We start from the raw sequence: 17298 nt of genomic DNA, 5'->3' as shown, positions 1-17298 counted from the left end.
TCATTTTGTCCAGATTTATCATTTTAAAGATTCGGAAAAGGTTTATCGTCATTGAACCCGTAGCAACGTTTCTAGAGTCAAATATGGCATAAATTAATTTACTAATAAAAAGGTAAACATTTTCAGTTCAGTCTTTCAAATTGTAATATTTTATTTTCAGAAAGATCTTACATTTGTGTACAAAGAGCTTGTTATGAGAATGACATTTAAAATGTCATGTTGACCCTCTTCCACCGACATGAGCACCGCTTTTGAAAACGATGCATTTTTAAATGTAACTCTTGGTATTTCACATTAACAGAAGAATCTACTGAATTGAAGCTACAACTTCAGTTTAATATGTGGAAGGTTAAATTAAACTGAAGTATTTAAACAAATGATCTTATTAAAAGGCCGATCGCTGTAAATAAAGAACAAACTGTTCCAATCTGCTGCATCTGAGCAGGTTATTGACTTAATGTCAATCCAAATATTCTGTGTGAAAATGACAGAGAGAGCGAGAGAGAGCAGAGGACCACGCCCCCCCGGAGCAGAGGACCACGCCCCCCCGGAGCAGAGGACCACGCCCCCCCGGAGCAGAGGACCACGCCCCCCCGGAGCAGAGGACCACGCCCCCCCGGAGCAGAGGCTAATGCACCGGCGCGTCACTAATGAAAAGATGTATTGCTGTGAACATGTGACGTCTGAGGCTGAGGGCGGGGCATGTGGTGCTTGGTTCTGATTGGTCGTAGAGAGAGGAACGACATGACAAATGCATTCACTTATTTTATTCATAAGACGAGTTTCTCTTACATCTTAACACAGCAGATACAGAGACAAACATGTTCTAAACCACAAACTAAATTCCTTCATTCGACTTAACCCTCCTGAAGTCCAGTTTCACATTCTGAAGATCGGGGAGCGGTCATCTTTTACCCACACTGGCCACGCTCGGAATTCTGACCCCACCTCCCCTTTAAACAAATTGCACGTTTCTTTTAAAACTACTTTAAACAGGATTATAGTTTCAAAAATAACACCAAAAACACAAGAGACGACTAAACATCCAAAACTTAGACATGTTCAATACTTCGCTGCACCAAAATGCATAAATATTCATTACGCAAAAGTACAAATATTTCTTTTGCTCAAATAATGACAGACACTGATATGGTCAGAAAAGACTGGGCTTGTCCGGACGTGGAGACCATGCGAGATAAGAAGTGCACACAGCGTCCAGCCCAGCGTCCAGATAAAGAGGCCACGAGCACAAAGGAACCACACGTGTTCTAAGTTCATGCCAACGACCAACATGCAAAGACTCAACACTTTAAACGCCACGGCTACAGCCTCTAGCGCCTCAGAGGTCGCCACGGCTACAGCCTCTAGCGCCTCAGAGGTCGCCACGGCTACAGCCTCTAGCGCCTCAGAGGTCGCCACGGCTACAGCCTCTAGCGCCTCAGAGGTCGCCACGGCTACAGCCTCTAGCGCCTCAGAGGTCGCCACGGCTACAGCCTCTAGCGCCTCAGAGGTCGCCACGGCTACAGCCTCTAGCGCCTCAGAGGTCGCCACGGCTACAGCCTCTAGCGCCCCCTGGTGGTGTGGGACAGCAAGGTTCGTGAAGGGTCAGGACGGTACCGCGAGAGTGGCCAAGGAGAAGCTCCCTCGCACGCGGGGAGGACATAAATACTGTTTCTAATGCTTAGTTCGATAAATTAAATAAACCGATTAAATTAAGGATGAACTCTGAGAAACCTCACTTCAGCTGGACGAAGGCGTGGCCCCCAGAGACCTGCGGAGGACAGAAAACACTTAGAGACAATGATTCAAATGACAGAAGTAAAGCTGTACGATCCACCCTCATGACACAGAACACTCCACAATTCTAAAAGAGTTCTAAAAAGTATTTATACACGGTGAGCCGCCTCACAGATCTGATCTGGTCATGTGACCTGGGCCCATCTCTGAAGAGACTCAACTTTATCACAAACACTGGAATATTTCAAAGTTCACTACAAAAGTGACAAAAGGACACATTCTGCAGGAATCATTAGTCTTTAAACTTGGATTTTAGAAAACCACATTTACCTTGTAGCAGAGGGAGATAAAAGCTAGCTTCCCCCGACATGCTGCGGTCAGCACGGGCTCAGAGCGAGTGACCGTCACAAAGTGTGAGGCTCCGAGGCAAAGGCACAACTTCAGGTCTGTTTTTGATGAAGGATTCATCACGTGTCCTTCTGTTACTTTCACTTCAGAATCTCAAAGTGCCCGTCGTCCCCACATTGTGCACTCGCTCTAATCCACCCAATTAAACAAATGAAGCCCAGACTAAACACCAAATATGACGGCATTATGATGCTGATGCATTCTGGGTAAAGGGAGTGAAGATGGAGGAAAACTCAAAATGTACGATTGGACCAAATGTTACTCACTAAATATCTAACAAAACTGCCGGGACTTCCATCCGGGCTGGGAAGTCTCAGATGGAGTGGGATACCAGCGCATCTAAAGAGACAAACACAGTGATGACACACATGCACCAGGGGCCACCAGGGGGGCCCCCAGCACCACGCTCACTCTGGCCATGGGAATGTGCCGCTGTGGGCCAGAGCTTCTCTGGACAATGAGGTCATTAAGAGTCATGAACTGAATCCTGTTCCGCAACCGGGAACCGCCACCACACGCACGGGAACCGCCACGGCACCGGGAACCGCCACGGCACCGGGAACCGCCACCACACACACGGGAACCGCCACCACACACACGGGAACCGCCACCACACACACGGGAACCGCCACCACACACACGGGAACCGCCACCACACACACACACACACACACACACACACATCTCTCAGCAGATGCCAATAAAAGCGCTGGTGACCAGTGCCCGCTCCGGGCCAATGGCAGAGGTTGGCACCTTGTAAAGGTCAAAGGTCACATAGCAGACATTCCTCAGCTGTGCCCACTGCCTTACATCACAGACTGAACTCCACACGACCCAAAGTGGAATACTTTCCCTTGTTCGCTACAACTGACAAGTCTGTTGTGATGAAAACCATCTTCATGTTGGAATCATATAGAATTTGAACTCTGCCCTCATATGCCACGCCTCCAATGCCCCCGACTGGTGGGCATTGATTTTGCACCACGCGCATGTAGTCCGGCAACAGCTTTATCACCGCCATGTATCCCTACGCCGCAGGCATCACCACAGCAGTGGGCTTGGGTCTACCTGCCTCAGAGACTAGACTGGAGGACATATATCGGGGATGTCCAGAGACACTGAAGCGGTCAGATTAACATTTTAAGAGACGACTGTCAAAGACCTGTAAGACATCTCAATGACCAGTGCCACGGCCTGAAGCCTTCACCTCACCTACTCTCTGCTGGGACGCTCTAAAGTGCAGGCAGTAGAAGTCCTGAACATGGTTTGTGAGAACATGTCTAACGGGTCCACAGGAGACCAGAGCGGAGACTCACCTGGGCGTGGAGCGCCGCTGCAGCCGCCGCCGCCGCAGGGTAAGTGAAGGCAGCATGAGGCAGGCCCGGGGTCAGCTCGGTGGTGTACAGGGGGTAAGGGCTCCAGGCGTCAGGAGAGGCAGGGATCAACGCTGCCCCCGTCAGGTCATCTGTGGACGCACCAGGAAACTCTACTTAAGCCTTCACCAAGACGACCTGTCCAAATATCTGTCCTAAGAAATGTCAAAGCGATTTTTGCACATGACACATTCAGCAGGTGTTTAGGCCGAGAGCCAAACCAACTGCTTCAGCCCAAGTAGAACGTCCCGCTCAGGAGCAGAGGACACATGCATGTGAGGTGTGAGTTAGTCCTTCATTTGTTAGAAAGTTATAGCTCAGTACACTTGGACAAAGCCCAATTGACTCCTGCAGTGCAGGGTGCGAGTGGAGAGCCTATGAGGTGCAGCAGTACACTTACATGGGTCCCGTGCAATGAAGTGTGCTCCTAGAGCGGGGTGGATATTTGTGGGGTTCGGTGTGGCCATCAGCTTACTCTTTGCCATCTTCGTGTTGGCTTTAGCAAATTCTAAGCGCAGGGTCTGGGGACTTTCGGGGTCAAAGCGGATTCCCTGGGGGAGAGACGAGGAGCGGGGACACAGATGTAAGGGATTTGGGCTCAGTTAAGGCGGTCAGCTTCAGCTCACTCGGCCTGACCTTCTGGACCACGCTCAATACTCCGGGTCCTTCACTGTCCAAACAGCAGGTTTACACTGCACTTTAATTCCAGACAATCGTATACAACGCTTTGCCAGGGGGACAACATAAGCCAATCATGGGAACTGCTTTATCACAATTATGAGGCAAAGCATTGTGGGCAAGTTAATACTGGGACCGGACGATGCAGGACATGGCGTATTGAGCAGTGGTTCACGTTGAGCAGAGTGAGCGTGGAGTCGCTGTGATTAAACCCTGCTGCGTCTGTGCCCTAAGCGCTGTGCCCACATGCAGGTGAGTGTGTAAATGTGAGTGTGTAAATGTGAGAGTGTGCGCGAGAGAGAGAGTGTGTGTGTGCGAGAGCGAGAGCGCGAGAGAGAGAGAGTGTGCGAGGAGGAGTTAGACTGTGACAACATAAGACTTCCACTACTCGTGGCCAATAACACTACGCTTGTGCCTAGTGGAGTAAAGAAGCAGTGATATGCAACATGAGGAAAGCTAGTCCAGACTAAGAAGTGTGCCAAGGTCAAAGTAAACTACCGTAAGTCTATGGGACTCTGGCCTCTTTCCAAAAAAGTCCCTGCCATTGAATTATAAGAGACAAAGGGGTTGTTTCTTTAGTCTTAGTGATGGACTGGTTTATTTCAGACTCAGGAGAAGCACAAGGTTAGAACAGACATGTTGAACCACCACATTTGTGTCGACAGGGGGCGCTCTTACGTTCAGGGCGTTTTTGGCCGCCTCCGCTCCAGAGCGACAGTCAAAGGTGACGAACCCGACAGGCTGCAACAGAGAGCACAGAGTCCAGTCCAGAGCACAAAGCACGGGCCCCGACCCCGCCCCGACCACACCCACTACAGCCAGTCACCCTTCATCTTACAGACGCCCACTCAGCTGGACCAGGGTCATTTATGAGCAATTTAATGTTCAAATGCACCGTTCACTTCTGCATTACATCGTTCAGATCAAGTCCATTTTCATCTCATTGTGAAGTGTAATTTAAGTTTGTCTAACACCGTGATGAGATCTTGTATTTATCATTGTTCATCGTTGCATCGATTCACCAGAGCAAGTGAAATCTTTTTATTCTGAAAACATGGATTTAGTCACTCAATTCTGAAGGATTTACATTTCAAAACTATAAGCACATTGTCAAGATGTTTACATTTGTCACTTGTGTTTAACACATTAAGTTGTATGTTCCATGCCTGACAAAGCTGAAGTATAAAAATATTGCACTAACATCTCATTGGAGAGGCAGCGGGAAAAAAGGCCCTCCCAAAGAAATGGACTTGACTATGATAATGTAAAGATTAAATTTTTTCGTTGATGTTCTGCTACTTTTATTAAGCCCGAGCCCCAGCAGGGCCTGGGGGTCCCCGTCGCCCCAGTCACATACAGTGAACTAACCCATGCCCAATCGTGCATACTTACTCCTGCTAGAACAAAAATGGTCAACAATGCAAAGCGCTGCATTCCTCCAAAAACCCTCCTGGCATCGTCCTGTACGCGAGAGTCCATGCCGCAGGCATGGGCCATGCTTGTATCTGCTCAAATCAATGGAAGTCTATGGGGAGTGGGCGGGGCATCCCGACGGAATAGGGAGTGACGAGCGCGTAAGCGCTCGTAATGATGATTCCACCCCATGGCGGCATCGGGAAGGCTTAGAGCTTTCAAACGATGTATAATTTGTTAGTGGAAACTGCTATATTGTTTTTGCTCGAAATATAATTTCTCTTCTGCTCTTTGAGCTCTAATTTGACTCTGAACATGCTCCAAAATGCAAACTTTACCCAAAGTTCAAAATCAGCGAATTTATTTTTTTAAATGACACGACAGCGCCACAAACAAAATACATTGGGCTCATGGGAGATGCTCCCACGTCAATTCGGGGACAAGCGTTTCTCTCGCGAGGACAAAAAAATATATTAGGGCCACGCCCCCAGACTAACCCTATGGCCGCCACCTTCCTTTGAAAATGAACACGCCCAGTCAGTAATTTTGTTCACGTCAAACTAACTCCTCCAAGGGCGTTTTGGCCTCCAACCTCAAAATCGGTCTACGGCCGCTAGACAAGTGGGGCATCTAAAGTTGTTCAATTTGTTGGGATTACTTTTACAGTCTGTGTAAACACAGCCGGAAAATTGGAGACAACTTATTTTGGGATATTCTAAATCTAAAAATTGCTACCATTTGAACCAAACAAGTCCAATTAGAACCAAATTTAAATCATTTGTTAAAACTTTCAAGTTTGGACCAGTTTATTGTGAAAAAAATTGAAATGGGTGCGATAGCGCCCCCTACAGAGTGACCTTCAAATTAACATTGACGGACAAAAATTTGTTTTACGAAAATGTTCAAAACTTTGCAGAAAAATTTTTGGCGTCCCGATCAAAAAAGCCAATCAGACAGATGCCCTCAGTTTTATGGCATCGTCGTAGCGATGACAGAAACCTCCCATGTAATCCATATGGGGGAGGGGAAATAAAAAAAATGGCTAAATCACTAACATTTTAATGTTTCACACTTTAACGAACTCCTCCGTGGGCGTTTGCCTGATCAAGCTTAACTTTGGGGAGAATCATTTCCAGGAGCGTCGCATCAAAAGTCAAATATTTTATTTCAAGGCATTAATGATAAAATAAAAAAAAAAAAACTACTGCAAACTAGACCAGGACAGTCAAAGCCTTCATTGACCTGGAGCATGAGTGACGCAGACTCACCTGTTTGGACGTCAACTTGATCAGTGACCCCTCATAGCCCTGTGGAGACATGAGACATGAGACATGGAGTCACATGGTGAAGCTCAGCGCAAACGTTACTGCAGCCGTCTAAATGAGAAGGCTGAAGATGGAACGCGACGGGCCGTTTGAAGTCAAATACTCCACATGTTCGTGTTGTGACATTTCAGTTCGTCCTCTAATGGAAGATTCCTGGTGTTTTCAAAATGCACATTCAAATTCATCTTGATTTGAAAAAAACAAACAGTAGAATGAGTCAGAAGAGCGAGCCGTGAATGAAGCTTCCAAATATAGCCGGGCTGAACAGAAAACAGGACGTGGAGGCATTCTCTGGCCTTACAAGGGGAGTTTAGAGCGCGCTGATGGACGGCCTCGTCTCTTAATCCTGATTTACAGTCATGGAAATTTAAACAGCCTCCATCAACCCAAAGAATCCTGTGGAGCAACTTCAAGCCAGATTTAGCCCGTCAGTGGAGAACAAGAGCAAAGTCCAGTTTGCACTGCACTTTAGCATTTGGATCACTTTGGTTGGGACAGTCACTGGACAGAACAGTTTCGTACTCAGGCTTTGGATAAGAATGATTTGACATTTTCATTGACTGAAAAGGTGTTTATGGAGGAAACTTCATGTAGTTCAGCAGGAAGCAAGGTTTCAGAGTCTTTCCGTTCAGAGCTGTGACTTGGTGCTGTTCAGTCCAGGCTCAGGTCGTTGGTCGTGGTTTTTTGGGTTCTCGCACATGCTCTTTACCGTGTTGTCTGCGTGGGACGGCGTGGAGGGGAAAGGCCCGGCCCGCTCAGGGTCACGAGAGTCGGGCCAATCTCAAGCTACTCATTTACACATTCCTCCAGCTCATCCATGTGCGAGCGAGCCCACTTCCAATTTGGTTAGTTAGTCCAGAGAGCGAGGTGTGTTTACGGAACAATACGCTGGCCTCCTTTTCATATATGCTAATGAGGCCATTGTACATTCAGTGGGAACAGGGCTGACCCAGCAGAGACTTCCAATGGATCAAATGATTGTTCATATCACAATTATTGTTTGAGACGTGTCAAATTAGAATCTTAGGCAAGTTTATCTGTAGAGCACAAGGCAATTAAAAGTGCTTCAAACTGGATACAATTCCTTCAAATCAAAGACATAAAAGTGTAGGTTAAATCCTGTCAGTCACACGCAGCTAATCAAACTGTTTTTATCTTAGATTTGAACATTGTCAGAGTAGAACCTGTCTCACATTACAATCTTTCCAACATTCTGTCCAGACAAGTCATCATCTCCCTGCGATGGAGGGGTGGACTTACCTTGAATGGTCTGAAGAGAAGATATAGTTCCCTTGGTTTAATGTCCACAGGAAGCCCGCTGACGAAGAGTGTCCGCACCTAAACACAAGGGTTTCAAAATAAGGACTGAAATGTCAGTCCCTCATAGTGGCCCATCTGTCCCAGTGTGTGACTGTCCCATGTTTGAGCTCAGTCATTGTCTCCTCGCTGCACTCTAAAGTGCTCTACATACAGTGGGTGTCATCGGAAAAACAATCGTTTTCTCCGAAGGCTACAATCTGCTAAAAGCAGCATTTATTTTAATTAAGCACTTGTTAAAAGTCCAATTCATTAGTGACAAACAGCCGTGTGATCAACAGAACAATGTGCCTGGGAGTGGTCGACGCCAAAGGCTTTCGCAGACGCCGCTCACTAAAGCGCTCATTAGAAAAGCTGAAAACGCTGCAGAAGTAGTAACATTGACAAACTGCAAATTCAACAGGATTGGTTAAACAGTCCTGCAACAGGTCGTTTGACACTAGTGAGGTCAACGTAAAAGCGTTCAGTGAGCGCAGTGGGTGTGGCAGAGGCACCTCTAAGGGGTGGGCCCCGCCATATCTGATGAGCTTTTTCCTGCATTTCGTCCAGTGCGCTCAAACTTGGGCCGCTTGGTGGCCAAATGCAGAGCCGCCAAACTACCATGTGCCGCGGCTCCTGAAGCTGCTGCGCCATTTGACCGCGCCGCGGCTCTGCAGATGGAGTATTGTTTTTGCATACACTGGATATACAAGCAAACAAAAAGTGAAGAGGGATTTTTGCGCAACAATGAGCTGAAAGACTTGATCATTCACACATTTACATCAGTTGTGCATGTGACATGTCATTAAAAACAATGTACTTTAAAAAGGGTGCAATTTATTATAGTCAGAGCTAGTTCACATCCATGTATTGTTTCTAATTAATCTTGGACTAATTGCCAAGATTACACTAAAGTGCACCAAACGATTGGAAATGGGGTTTGACACGTTCAGAGATTTCAGGGAGAGAACCCCCAGATCCCTCCCCCATCCTCAAAATCCTGCACACAGTGGTCCACACAGGTCAGCTGATCACGTCTTGCGTGGCTCATGATACAGCGTATGAGGGGCGGGGCATGTGAACACAACCCACAAAAAGTGAAGAAACTAAATTAAATCTAGAGCACACAGGTGTGAAAACACTAGCTCCATTTTCATCGGCCCCTTGCCCCGCCCACATCTCTGTACTTTAGACAAATTTAAACTGTGTGAGCGTGTGCAGTACCTGGACTCGTACAAGTACCTGGGTACCAAGGAGATGGTAGTCTTCCAGAGGCCACGCCCCCCTCATCAGTGAACATCCAGGGACGGGACAGGCCACGCCCCCTCACCAGTGAACATCCAGGGACGGGACAGGCCACGCCCCCCTCACCAGTGAACATCCAGCGACGGGACAGGCCACGCCCCCCTCACCAGTGAACATCCAGCGACGGGACAGGCCACGCCCCCCTCACCAGTGAACATCCAGCGACGGGACAGGCCACGCCCCCCTCACCAGTGAACATCCAGGGACGGGACAGGCCACGCCCCCTCACCAGTGAACATCCAGGGACGGGACAGGCCACGCCCCCCTCACCAGTGAACATCCAGCGACGGGACAGGCCACGCCCCCCTCACCAGTGAACATCCAGCGACGGGACAGGCCACGCCCCCCTCACCAGTGAACATCCAGCGACGGGACAGGCCACGCCCCCCTCACCAGTGAACATCCAGCGACGGGACAGGCCACGCCCCCCTCACCAGTGAACATCCAGCGACGGGACAGGCCACGCCCCCCTCACCAGTGAACATCCAGCGACGGGACAGGCCACGCCCCCCTCACCAGTGAACATCCAGCGACGGGACAGGCCACGCCCCCCTCACCAGTGAACATCCAGCGACGGGACAGGCCACGCCCCCCTCACCAGTGAACATCCAGCGACGGGACAGGCCACGCCCCCCTCACCAGTGAACATCCAGCGACGGGACAGGCCACGCCCCCCTCACCAGTGAACATCCAGCGACGGGACATTGAGACAGTGACTCATACAAGGACCTGGTGTTCATCTGAACCACAAACTGGACTCATAACACAGACGCACTGTACAGGAAGAGCCAGAGTCGGCTCCACCTCCTGAGGAGACTCAGGTCTTCTGGAGTGACAGGGCCACTCCTGACAGGGCCACTCCTGACAGGGCCACTCCTGACAGGGCCACTCCTGACAGGGCCACTCCTGAAGACCTTCTGACTCTGGTGCATCAGCTCCTGTAGGTGTGGTCATCAGAAGAGGAAGAGGCTGGACAACCCTCCGTCCTGGGCTGTCCTCGGTGCAGCAGGTGGGGGACAGAAGGGTCCTGGCTAAACTCACATCTATGCTGGACCATGAGTGTCGCCCACTGCAAGATGACACCTCTGTCCACTCCAGGACACCTCTGTCCACTCCAGGACACCTCTGTCCACTCCAGGACACCTCTGTCCACTCCAGGACACCTCTGTCCACTCCAGGACACCTCTGTCCACTCCAGGACACTTCGGAGAGCAGCTTTAGTGACTGATCCACCCTCGCTGTGTGAAGGAGACGTTTCACAGTCTGTCCTTCTGCTGCCGTCACTCTACAACAAACACTGCCCTGAACACGTCACTCGTGCACAACACTATAATAAAATGTCATATTTTTATCAAGAGTTACAAGCTACAAGTTTTTTTCTTTCAGGTTTTTCTTATTAAACTTGTGTCTAGTGTTGAAACACTGAACTTTGCCCATTGTGGGACATAAGCTTCTTCTTAGTTCTTAAGTCTCAGATCCACTTTTCAAAAATAAAATTCAAAACTTCTACTGCTCGTTAGTGAAATTAGACTAAGAGGCGGAGCTTATCACCATGAAGAGGCGGAGCTTATCAGTTCTAGTTTTTAACAGGAAGTCCCTATGAACATCGTTTTTCACCATCGCCTTCAGAGGAGGATACAAAAAATGTATTAAAGTCAAGAGACTTTGAGTTCTATAAACCGTGTTTAGTGTTACTTTTAATAACTTGTGTTACCTCATTACTGTGTTATAAAAGTAACAGTACTCTTGAGTGCCATTATTATATAACCTAACATCATTACAATATCAAATATACAAAGTAAAAGCATTTTATGAGCTTTATTTCTCTTTTATGTTAAAGATGAACACAACACAATGTCACACAATAAACACATGCCGACCTCGAGCAGTAACAACACCAGAACCACAGTTTCAGCACAAAAGTGTTTCTAACCAACGAGAACTTTATCCAAACGAGTGTCTTAAAGTTTGTGTCTGTCACTGGTCACACACACGAACGTTACTCGTGTCCTGTGTGCGGGGCGTGTCCTGTGTGCGGGGCGCGTCCCGTGTGCGGGGCGCGTCCCGTGTGCGGGGCGCGTCCCGTGTGCGGGGCGCGTCCCGTGTGCGGGGCGTGTCCTGCTCCACAGAGCCGGCTCATGTGACATTTCAAGGACGAGTCTTTGATTTTAATTGTACAATTCTGTTTAGAGTTCAATACAAACAAACACAAAACAGATTTTACATTTTAGAAAACGATCGTTTTGTCTCTTGCAGCAGAAAGATTTTTTTATGGTTATTGCGGTTTGTAAATTGCAACACTTAAAATAGATTTTTTTTAATCACGTGACAGGCCTGGCAGTTCTAACGGTGTCACGTTTTACCATTACATTTATGAGGAATATCACAATATTACTGTAAAATGGATCATTTTCCAGCAACATTAGTCAGATTATTAATCTTTTTGTACACGGCCTTTTTAGAAAAAATGTTAAACAATTTTCTAGCATTAAATTTGAAATTGGCATCTAGCAATCATTATATCTCTCTAGATATAGATATCATATACGATGATATCACATATGATATCACATGATATCACATGATATCGATAATATCTATATCTATATAATTGTCAGATTATTTCCCTTGAAGATAGATACATTTAGAGTTAAATTAAAAATGACCAGATTAGGAGTCTATTCCGTTTGGGACACAGTTCCACTGACCTGGTCTTACGCCCTGCATAGACCTGACTGGGCCTTGATGAACCTGGACATCCTCGGACAGGAACATCTGACCTCACACATTGTGGGCCGCTCATGTCCCGTTTGTGCCGAGGAGGGAAACGAGCTCACGCTTTGTCCCGTCACAACAGAACAAAGCGGCTGACAAAAGGCCCCGGTGCCTCTGGCCCTCCCCGTGAGGGGCCCTCCTCTGGCCCTCCCCGTGAGGGGCCCTCCTCTGGCCCTCCCCGTGAGGGGCCCTCCTCTGGCCCTCCCCGTGAGGAGCCACTTACGGCTGAATACTGCGGCTCAAAGTCAGGTCAAACACAGTCACGCGCTTCATTAGCGCCGCGTTCAGACGATATTATAAAACATCCAGGTTCAAACCGGCTCCAGCTCCATTTTGTGGCAAATGATTCATGAGAATGTTTGTTCCGCAAAGTGATTGCGTCATGACGGCCCACCGGCCCACTAATACAGCGGCCCACCGGCCCACTAATACAGCGGCCCACCGGCCCACTAATACAGCGGCCCACCGGCCCACTAATACAGCGGCCCACTAATACAGCGGCCCACCAGCCCACTAATACAGCGGCCCACCAGCCCACTAATACAGCGGCCCACTAATACAGCGGCCCACCGGCCCACTAATACAGCGGCCCACCGGCCCACTAATACAGCGGCCCACCGGCCCACTAATACAGCGGCCCACCGGCCCACTAATACAGCGGCCCAGCCCACTAATACAGCGGCCCACCAGCCCACTAATACAGCGGCCCACTAATACAGCGGCCCAGCCCACTAATACAGCGGCCCACCGGCCCACTAATACAGCGGGGGACAAAACATTAGACACAAACACGTCCTCACACGATCACAGGAGGATGAAAACTAAAGAAAACTGTATTTTCTGATTCAAAATGTGGATTGAATATTTCGAGGTGATTGAGATGTAAGAGATATTTTTTTTTCAAGTCAAATCTGTTTGTTTTACTTTGCATTATTCTGACCCAACTGTAAAGTGTGTATATACTCTGACCCATTTTATATTATAATACATAATAATATATAATACACAGATTAATGCCGCAGTGAATCCTTCACTGAAAATAAAGTCATTTCTGATTTTGATTTGACAGTTTGATTTTCTAAAGCTGCAGTCTTAAGGACAGTTATGATGGAAATACAAATACATTTGATTTTATAGCCGTTAAGTCCGTTATTAAAATTAATAATTGGAGCTTTAAATATTAAAAAATATTGATCGAATATTTAGTTGATAAAATTGATGTTTGACATGAGAATTATTATTCATTGTCCCAAGTCTTCAAAATGTACTCAATCCAAACAGAATCACACACTAAAGCTCAAGCCTTTTATTTCAAACTCGCCAATATCTGTTACAATTGTTTTGTAGAACCGCAACAAGCAAATGTCTAAATGTCCTGCTCTAAAATGTGGAGGACAGGGACCGTGTTTTCCTGGTCCCTGCACCGGTGCGGGAGGTGCGGGCCGTGCGGGAGGTGCGGGCCCGGGACTCACCTCCTCTTCGATGGCCACGCTGTTGTTGGGCTCGGGCTCCTTCAGGCTCATGGTGACCCGCGCTTCAGACGCGGCCGCTGCGCTCAGGAGTAAACTTCTGGTGGTGGCGTGAGACGTGCCCCAAGTGCGCGTGTGGCCGCTGTACGAGTCCTGAGGCCGCTTGAACTTGACCAGAGACGCGGTGGCGAGGTGAGTGCGTGAGGACGGCGCGGGGTCGCAGCTGCTGGAGGAAGGACTGCGGGACAGAATCATTCACGAACACTGGGGAAAAGCAGCGCCCGGAAAGTAGAAGGTGAGAGCGGGTGTGGGTGCTCCGGGTGCTCTGGGTGCTCCGGGTGCTCCGGGTGCTCTGGGTGCTCCGTGCGAGAGGGACAGAAGTGCGTGTGTGGTGAGCCCAGTGCTCACATGTAGCCGCGGTCTGTGCGTGGTCAGTGTGCGGTCTGTGCGTGGTCAGTGTGCGGTCTGTGCGTGGTCTGTGCGGGACGCGGAGCACACACTGAAGTCTGGTGATTGGAGCCATGGACCCGCCTCCCGCCACGGCCCCTCCCTGGCCCCGCCCTCTCTTCAATTAGCTCATCAATTATGACCAGCGCGAGCCCAATCAGCCGCAGTGGCGTCAGCTGCGTCAGCGGCCCGGAGCCGCGTGAGCGCGCACGAGGCCGCGCACGAGGCTGCACCGGGGCCGGGGCCGGGGCCGGGGCCGGGGCCGGGGCCCTCCCTTTAACACACGCGGTGCTTTTCGCTCGGCTGAACAACATGAAATATTGAATGTTCAGGTCTGAGGCTCTGTTTGTACCAAATACGTCATGGGAGAAATGAAGAAATATTGACTAAATCATCTTTATCATAATTGCCAAGTATTAATACTTTAGCAAGATAAAATCTCTCCCATTTGTATTTGATTATTATTTTTTTTTAAGTAATTACATTGTCTCATTCATTATCCCACACTTTAATGCATAATTATGATGAATAAAGCTTTCCATTTTTATTCTTTCACAAAACAAACTCAAAACCACCAGAAGAGCTCATGGCTCAGTGTTTTGTGTTTCAGGCTCAGTGCTTTGTGTTTCAGGCTCAGTGTTTTGTGTTTCAGGCTCAGTGCTTTGTGTTTCAGGCTCAGTGCTTTGTGTTTCAGGCTCAGTGCTTTGTGTTTCAGGCTCAGTGCTTTGTGTTTCAGGCTCAGTGCTTTGTGTTTCAGGCTCAGTGCTTTGTGTTTCAGACTCAGTGCTTTGTGTTTCAGGCTCAGTGCTTTGTGTTTCAGGCTCAGTGCTTTGTGTTTCAGGCTCAGTGCTTTGTGTTTCAGACTCAGTGCTTTGTGTTTCAGGCTCAGTGCTTTGTGTTTCAGGCTCAGTGCTTTGTGTTTCAGGCTCAGTGCTTTGTGTTTCAGGCTCAGTGCTTTGTGTCCTGCAGCAGCGCTGGCCCAGAGCCGGTGTCCAGAGCTTCCTCCTGCAGAACTCTCAGAGACCAGCCGTTTCCTGACTTTGTATGCAACACAATCAGATGTGAGGGTCTGAGGGTCTGAGGGCCCGAGCCTGGGTCTGGGGCCCTCAGCGTCACGGCCCCTCCTCAGTCATTAGACACTGTGTAAATATGTGCAACACGGGACAGGAAGCGCCACAAACTCACTCACACAACAGCTATTTAAGACACTTCAGCTGCATCTTTGGACCGAGCAAGACGAGGTTTGAACCGACATGAGTCTGTTCCTCACATATAAATATAAAACTGAGTCTGTTCCTCACATATAAATATAAAACTGAGTCTGTTCCTCACATATAAATATAAAACTGAGTCTGTTCCTCACATATAAATATAAAACTGAGTCTGTTCCTCACATATAAATATAAAACTGAGTCTGTTCCTCACATATAAATATAAAACTGAGTCTGTTCCTCACATATAAATATAAAACTGAGTCTGTTCCTCACATATAAATATAAAACTGAGCCTGTTCCTCACATATAAATATAAAACTGAGTCTGTTCCTCACATATAAATATAAAACTGAGCCTGTTCCTCACATATAAATATAAAACTGAGTCTGTTCCTCACATATAAATATAAAACTGAGTCTGTTCCTCACATATAAATATAAAACTGAGTCTGTTCCTCACATATAAATATAAAACTGAGTCTGTTCCTCACATATAAATATAAAACTGAGTCTGTTCCTCACATATAAATATAAAACTGAGTCTGTTCCTCACATATAAATATAAAACTGAGCCTGTTCCTCACATATAAATATAAAACTGAGTCTGTTCCTCACATATAAATATAAAACTGAGTCTGTTCCTCACATATAAATATAAAACTGAGTCTGTTCCTCACATATAAATATAAAACTGAGTCTGTTCCTCACATATAAATATAAAACTGAGTCTGTTCCTCACATATAAATATAAAACTGAGCCTGTTCCTCACATATAAATATAAAACTGAGTCTGTTCCTCACATATAAATATAAAACTGAGCCTGTTCCTCACATATAAATATAAAACTGAGTCTGTTCCTCACATATAAATATAAAACTGAGCCTGTTCCTCACATATAAATATAAAACTGTGATAAATCATGTGAACCAACAGGTAAATGGGACCAAAGAAAAAGATGACTAAGCAGGAGATAAATAAGGGGGATTTTCACAAGTACAACATTATACTGCAGAAAGATTAGTTTAAGTTTAATGTGGACTTTGTTGGTCCTTTTCTAGTGGGTTAGGGTTAAGTCAGGTTCAGTTTGAACCTTTAGATTTCATTTCTGCTGCTTTTGTCTGTGTAAAAAGTATGTTACATTTACTTTAGGACTAGAATAACACAATGACACAATGACACATGTGTGTCTCTTGTGTCGTCTTCAGAAGAAAATGATTGAAGATAATGAAAAACAAAGGGATTCAAGACTGTTCTGTGAAAACCTCATAACTGTGTCTTTTTTCTGTCCCACTTACAAAAAGAATATGACAAGAACGAAGGAGGAAAAGCACTCGCTGCCTATGAAATATTGAAGCTTATTATACATTTATCTGGCACATGTGACTTAAGGCCTCACCTACATGTTCATCACAAACCACATTTTGTCAAGCAAATATTTATAATAAAACATCCATTGCATATACATTACATCTTATCTATTTATTGAACAAAACCAAATTCAAAGAACCCATAGATAATATACACAGTATATAAATGATAAGGATGGACAGTGATGAACACAATGGAAAAAGTTGGCCTAAGAATGACTTCAGAAGCTTTTCTGTCCAAACACAAGCTCCACCATGTCTTATTCATGTGAAGCGTTTCAGAGCCATATTTGGGCCTCTTTCCTCCCAGGGTTGACATAAAAGCTTAACGTTTGCGTTCCAGGAGACTTTTATAGAGGCTCGAACAGGCGCACGGTGTTAAAGCCGCCGCGCACGCTCACTGTCTGATTCTATTATTCAGTAGAATTCAACATGGGACGGTCCCGGCGAGGGACACGCGTATGTAACTGTGTGTGAGGACAAAGACTCAG

The 17298-nt window shown here is 47.1% G+C and overlaps 1 protein-coding gene across 2 annotated transcripts; it reads right to left on the bottom strand.

Moving 5' to 3' along the window:
- Nucleotides 1-975: 975 nt before the first annotated feature.
- rbpms2a (RNA binding protein, mRNA processing factor 2a) lies at nucleotides 976-14130 on the bottom strand. Of its 2 annotated transcripts, XM_072465206.1 has the most exons (8): nucleotides 13783-14130; nucleotides 8195-8272; nucleotides 6878-6916; nucleotides 4875-4937; nucleotides 3919-4069; nucleotides 3462-3610; nucleotides 2412-2484; nucleotides 976-1771 (listed from the first exon to the last, which is right to left on the bottom strand). In XM_072465206.1, exons 1-7 carry the CDS (start codon nucleotides 14032-14034, stop codon nucleotides 2419-2421), a joined length of 798 nt encoding a protein of 265 aa, XP_072321307.1. In that variant the 5' UTR covers nucleotides 14035-14130; the 3' UTR covers nucleotides 976-1771; nucleotides 2412-2418. The 2 variants fall into 2 exon arrangements, with proteins under 2 accessions (XP_072321307.1, XP_072321308.1); XM_072465207.1 differs by lacking the exon at nucleotides 2412-2484.
- Nucleotides 14131-17298: the final 3168 nt, after the last annotated feature.

The sequence above is a fragment of the Eucyclogobius newberryi genome, unplaced genomic scaffold (genome assembly GCF_026437365.1).
Source record: "Eucyclogobius newberryi isolate DKJ021-1_F unplaced genomic scaffold, fEucNew1.0.hap1 SCAF_5, whole genome shotgun sequence".
Lineage (NCBI taxonomy): Eukaryota > Metazoa > Chordata > Actinopteri > Gobiiformes > Gobiidae > Eucyclogobius > Eucyclogobius newberryi.
The sequence above is the reverse complement of the archived record's forward strand: the minus strand, read 5'-3'. Positions and strand labels throughout refer to the sequence as shown.

Bases quoted from the DNA above. Each gene is read 5' to 3' on its own strand.
- rbpms2a (XM_072465206.1), bottom strand. From the start codon at position 14,034: ATGATTCTGTCCCGCAGTCCTTCCTCCAGCAGCTGCGACCCCGCGCCG. The intron at 4,938-6,877 runs GTGAGTCTGCGT...TCTCTGTTGCAG, and splicing joins TCAAGTTGACGTCCAAACAG to CCTGTCGGGTTCGTCACCTT. The intron at 2,485-3,461 runs GTGAGTCTCCGC...TTGTCTCTTTAG, and splicing joins CAGCGGCGCTCCACGCCCAG to ATGCGCTGGTATCCCACTCC.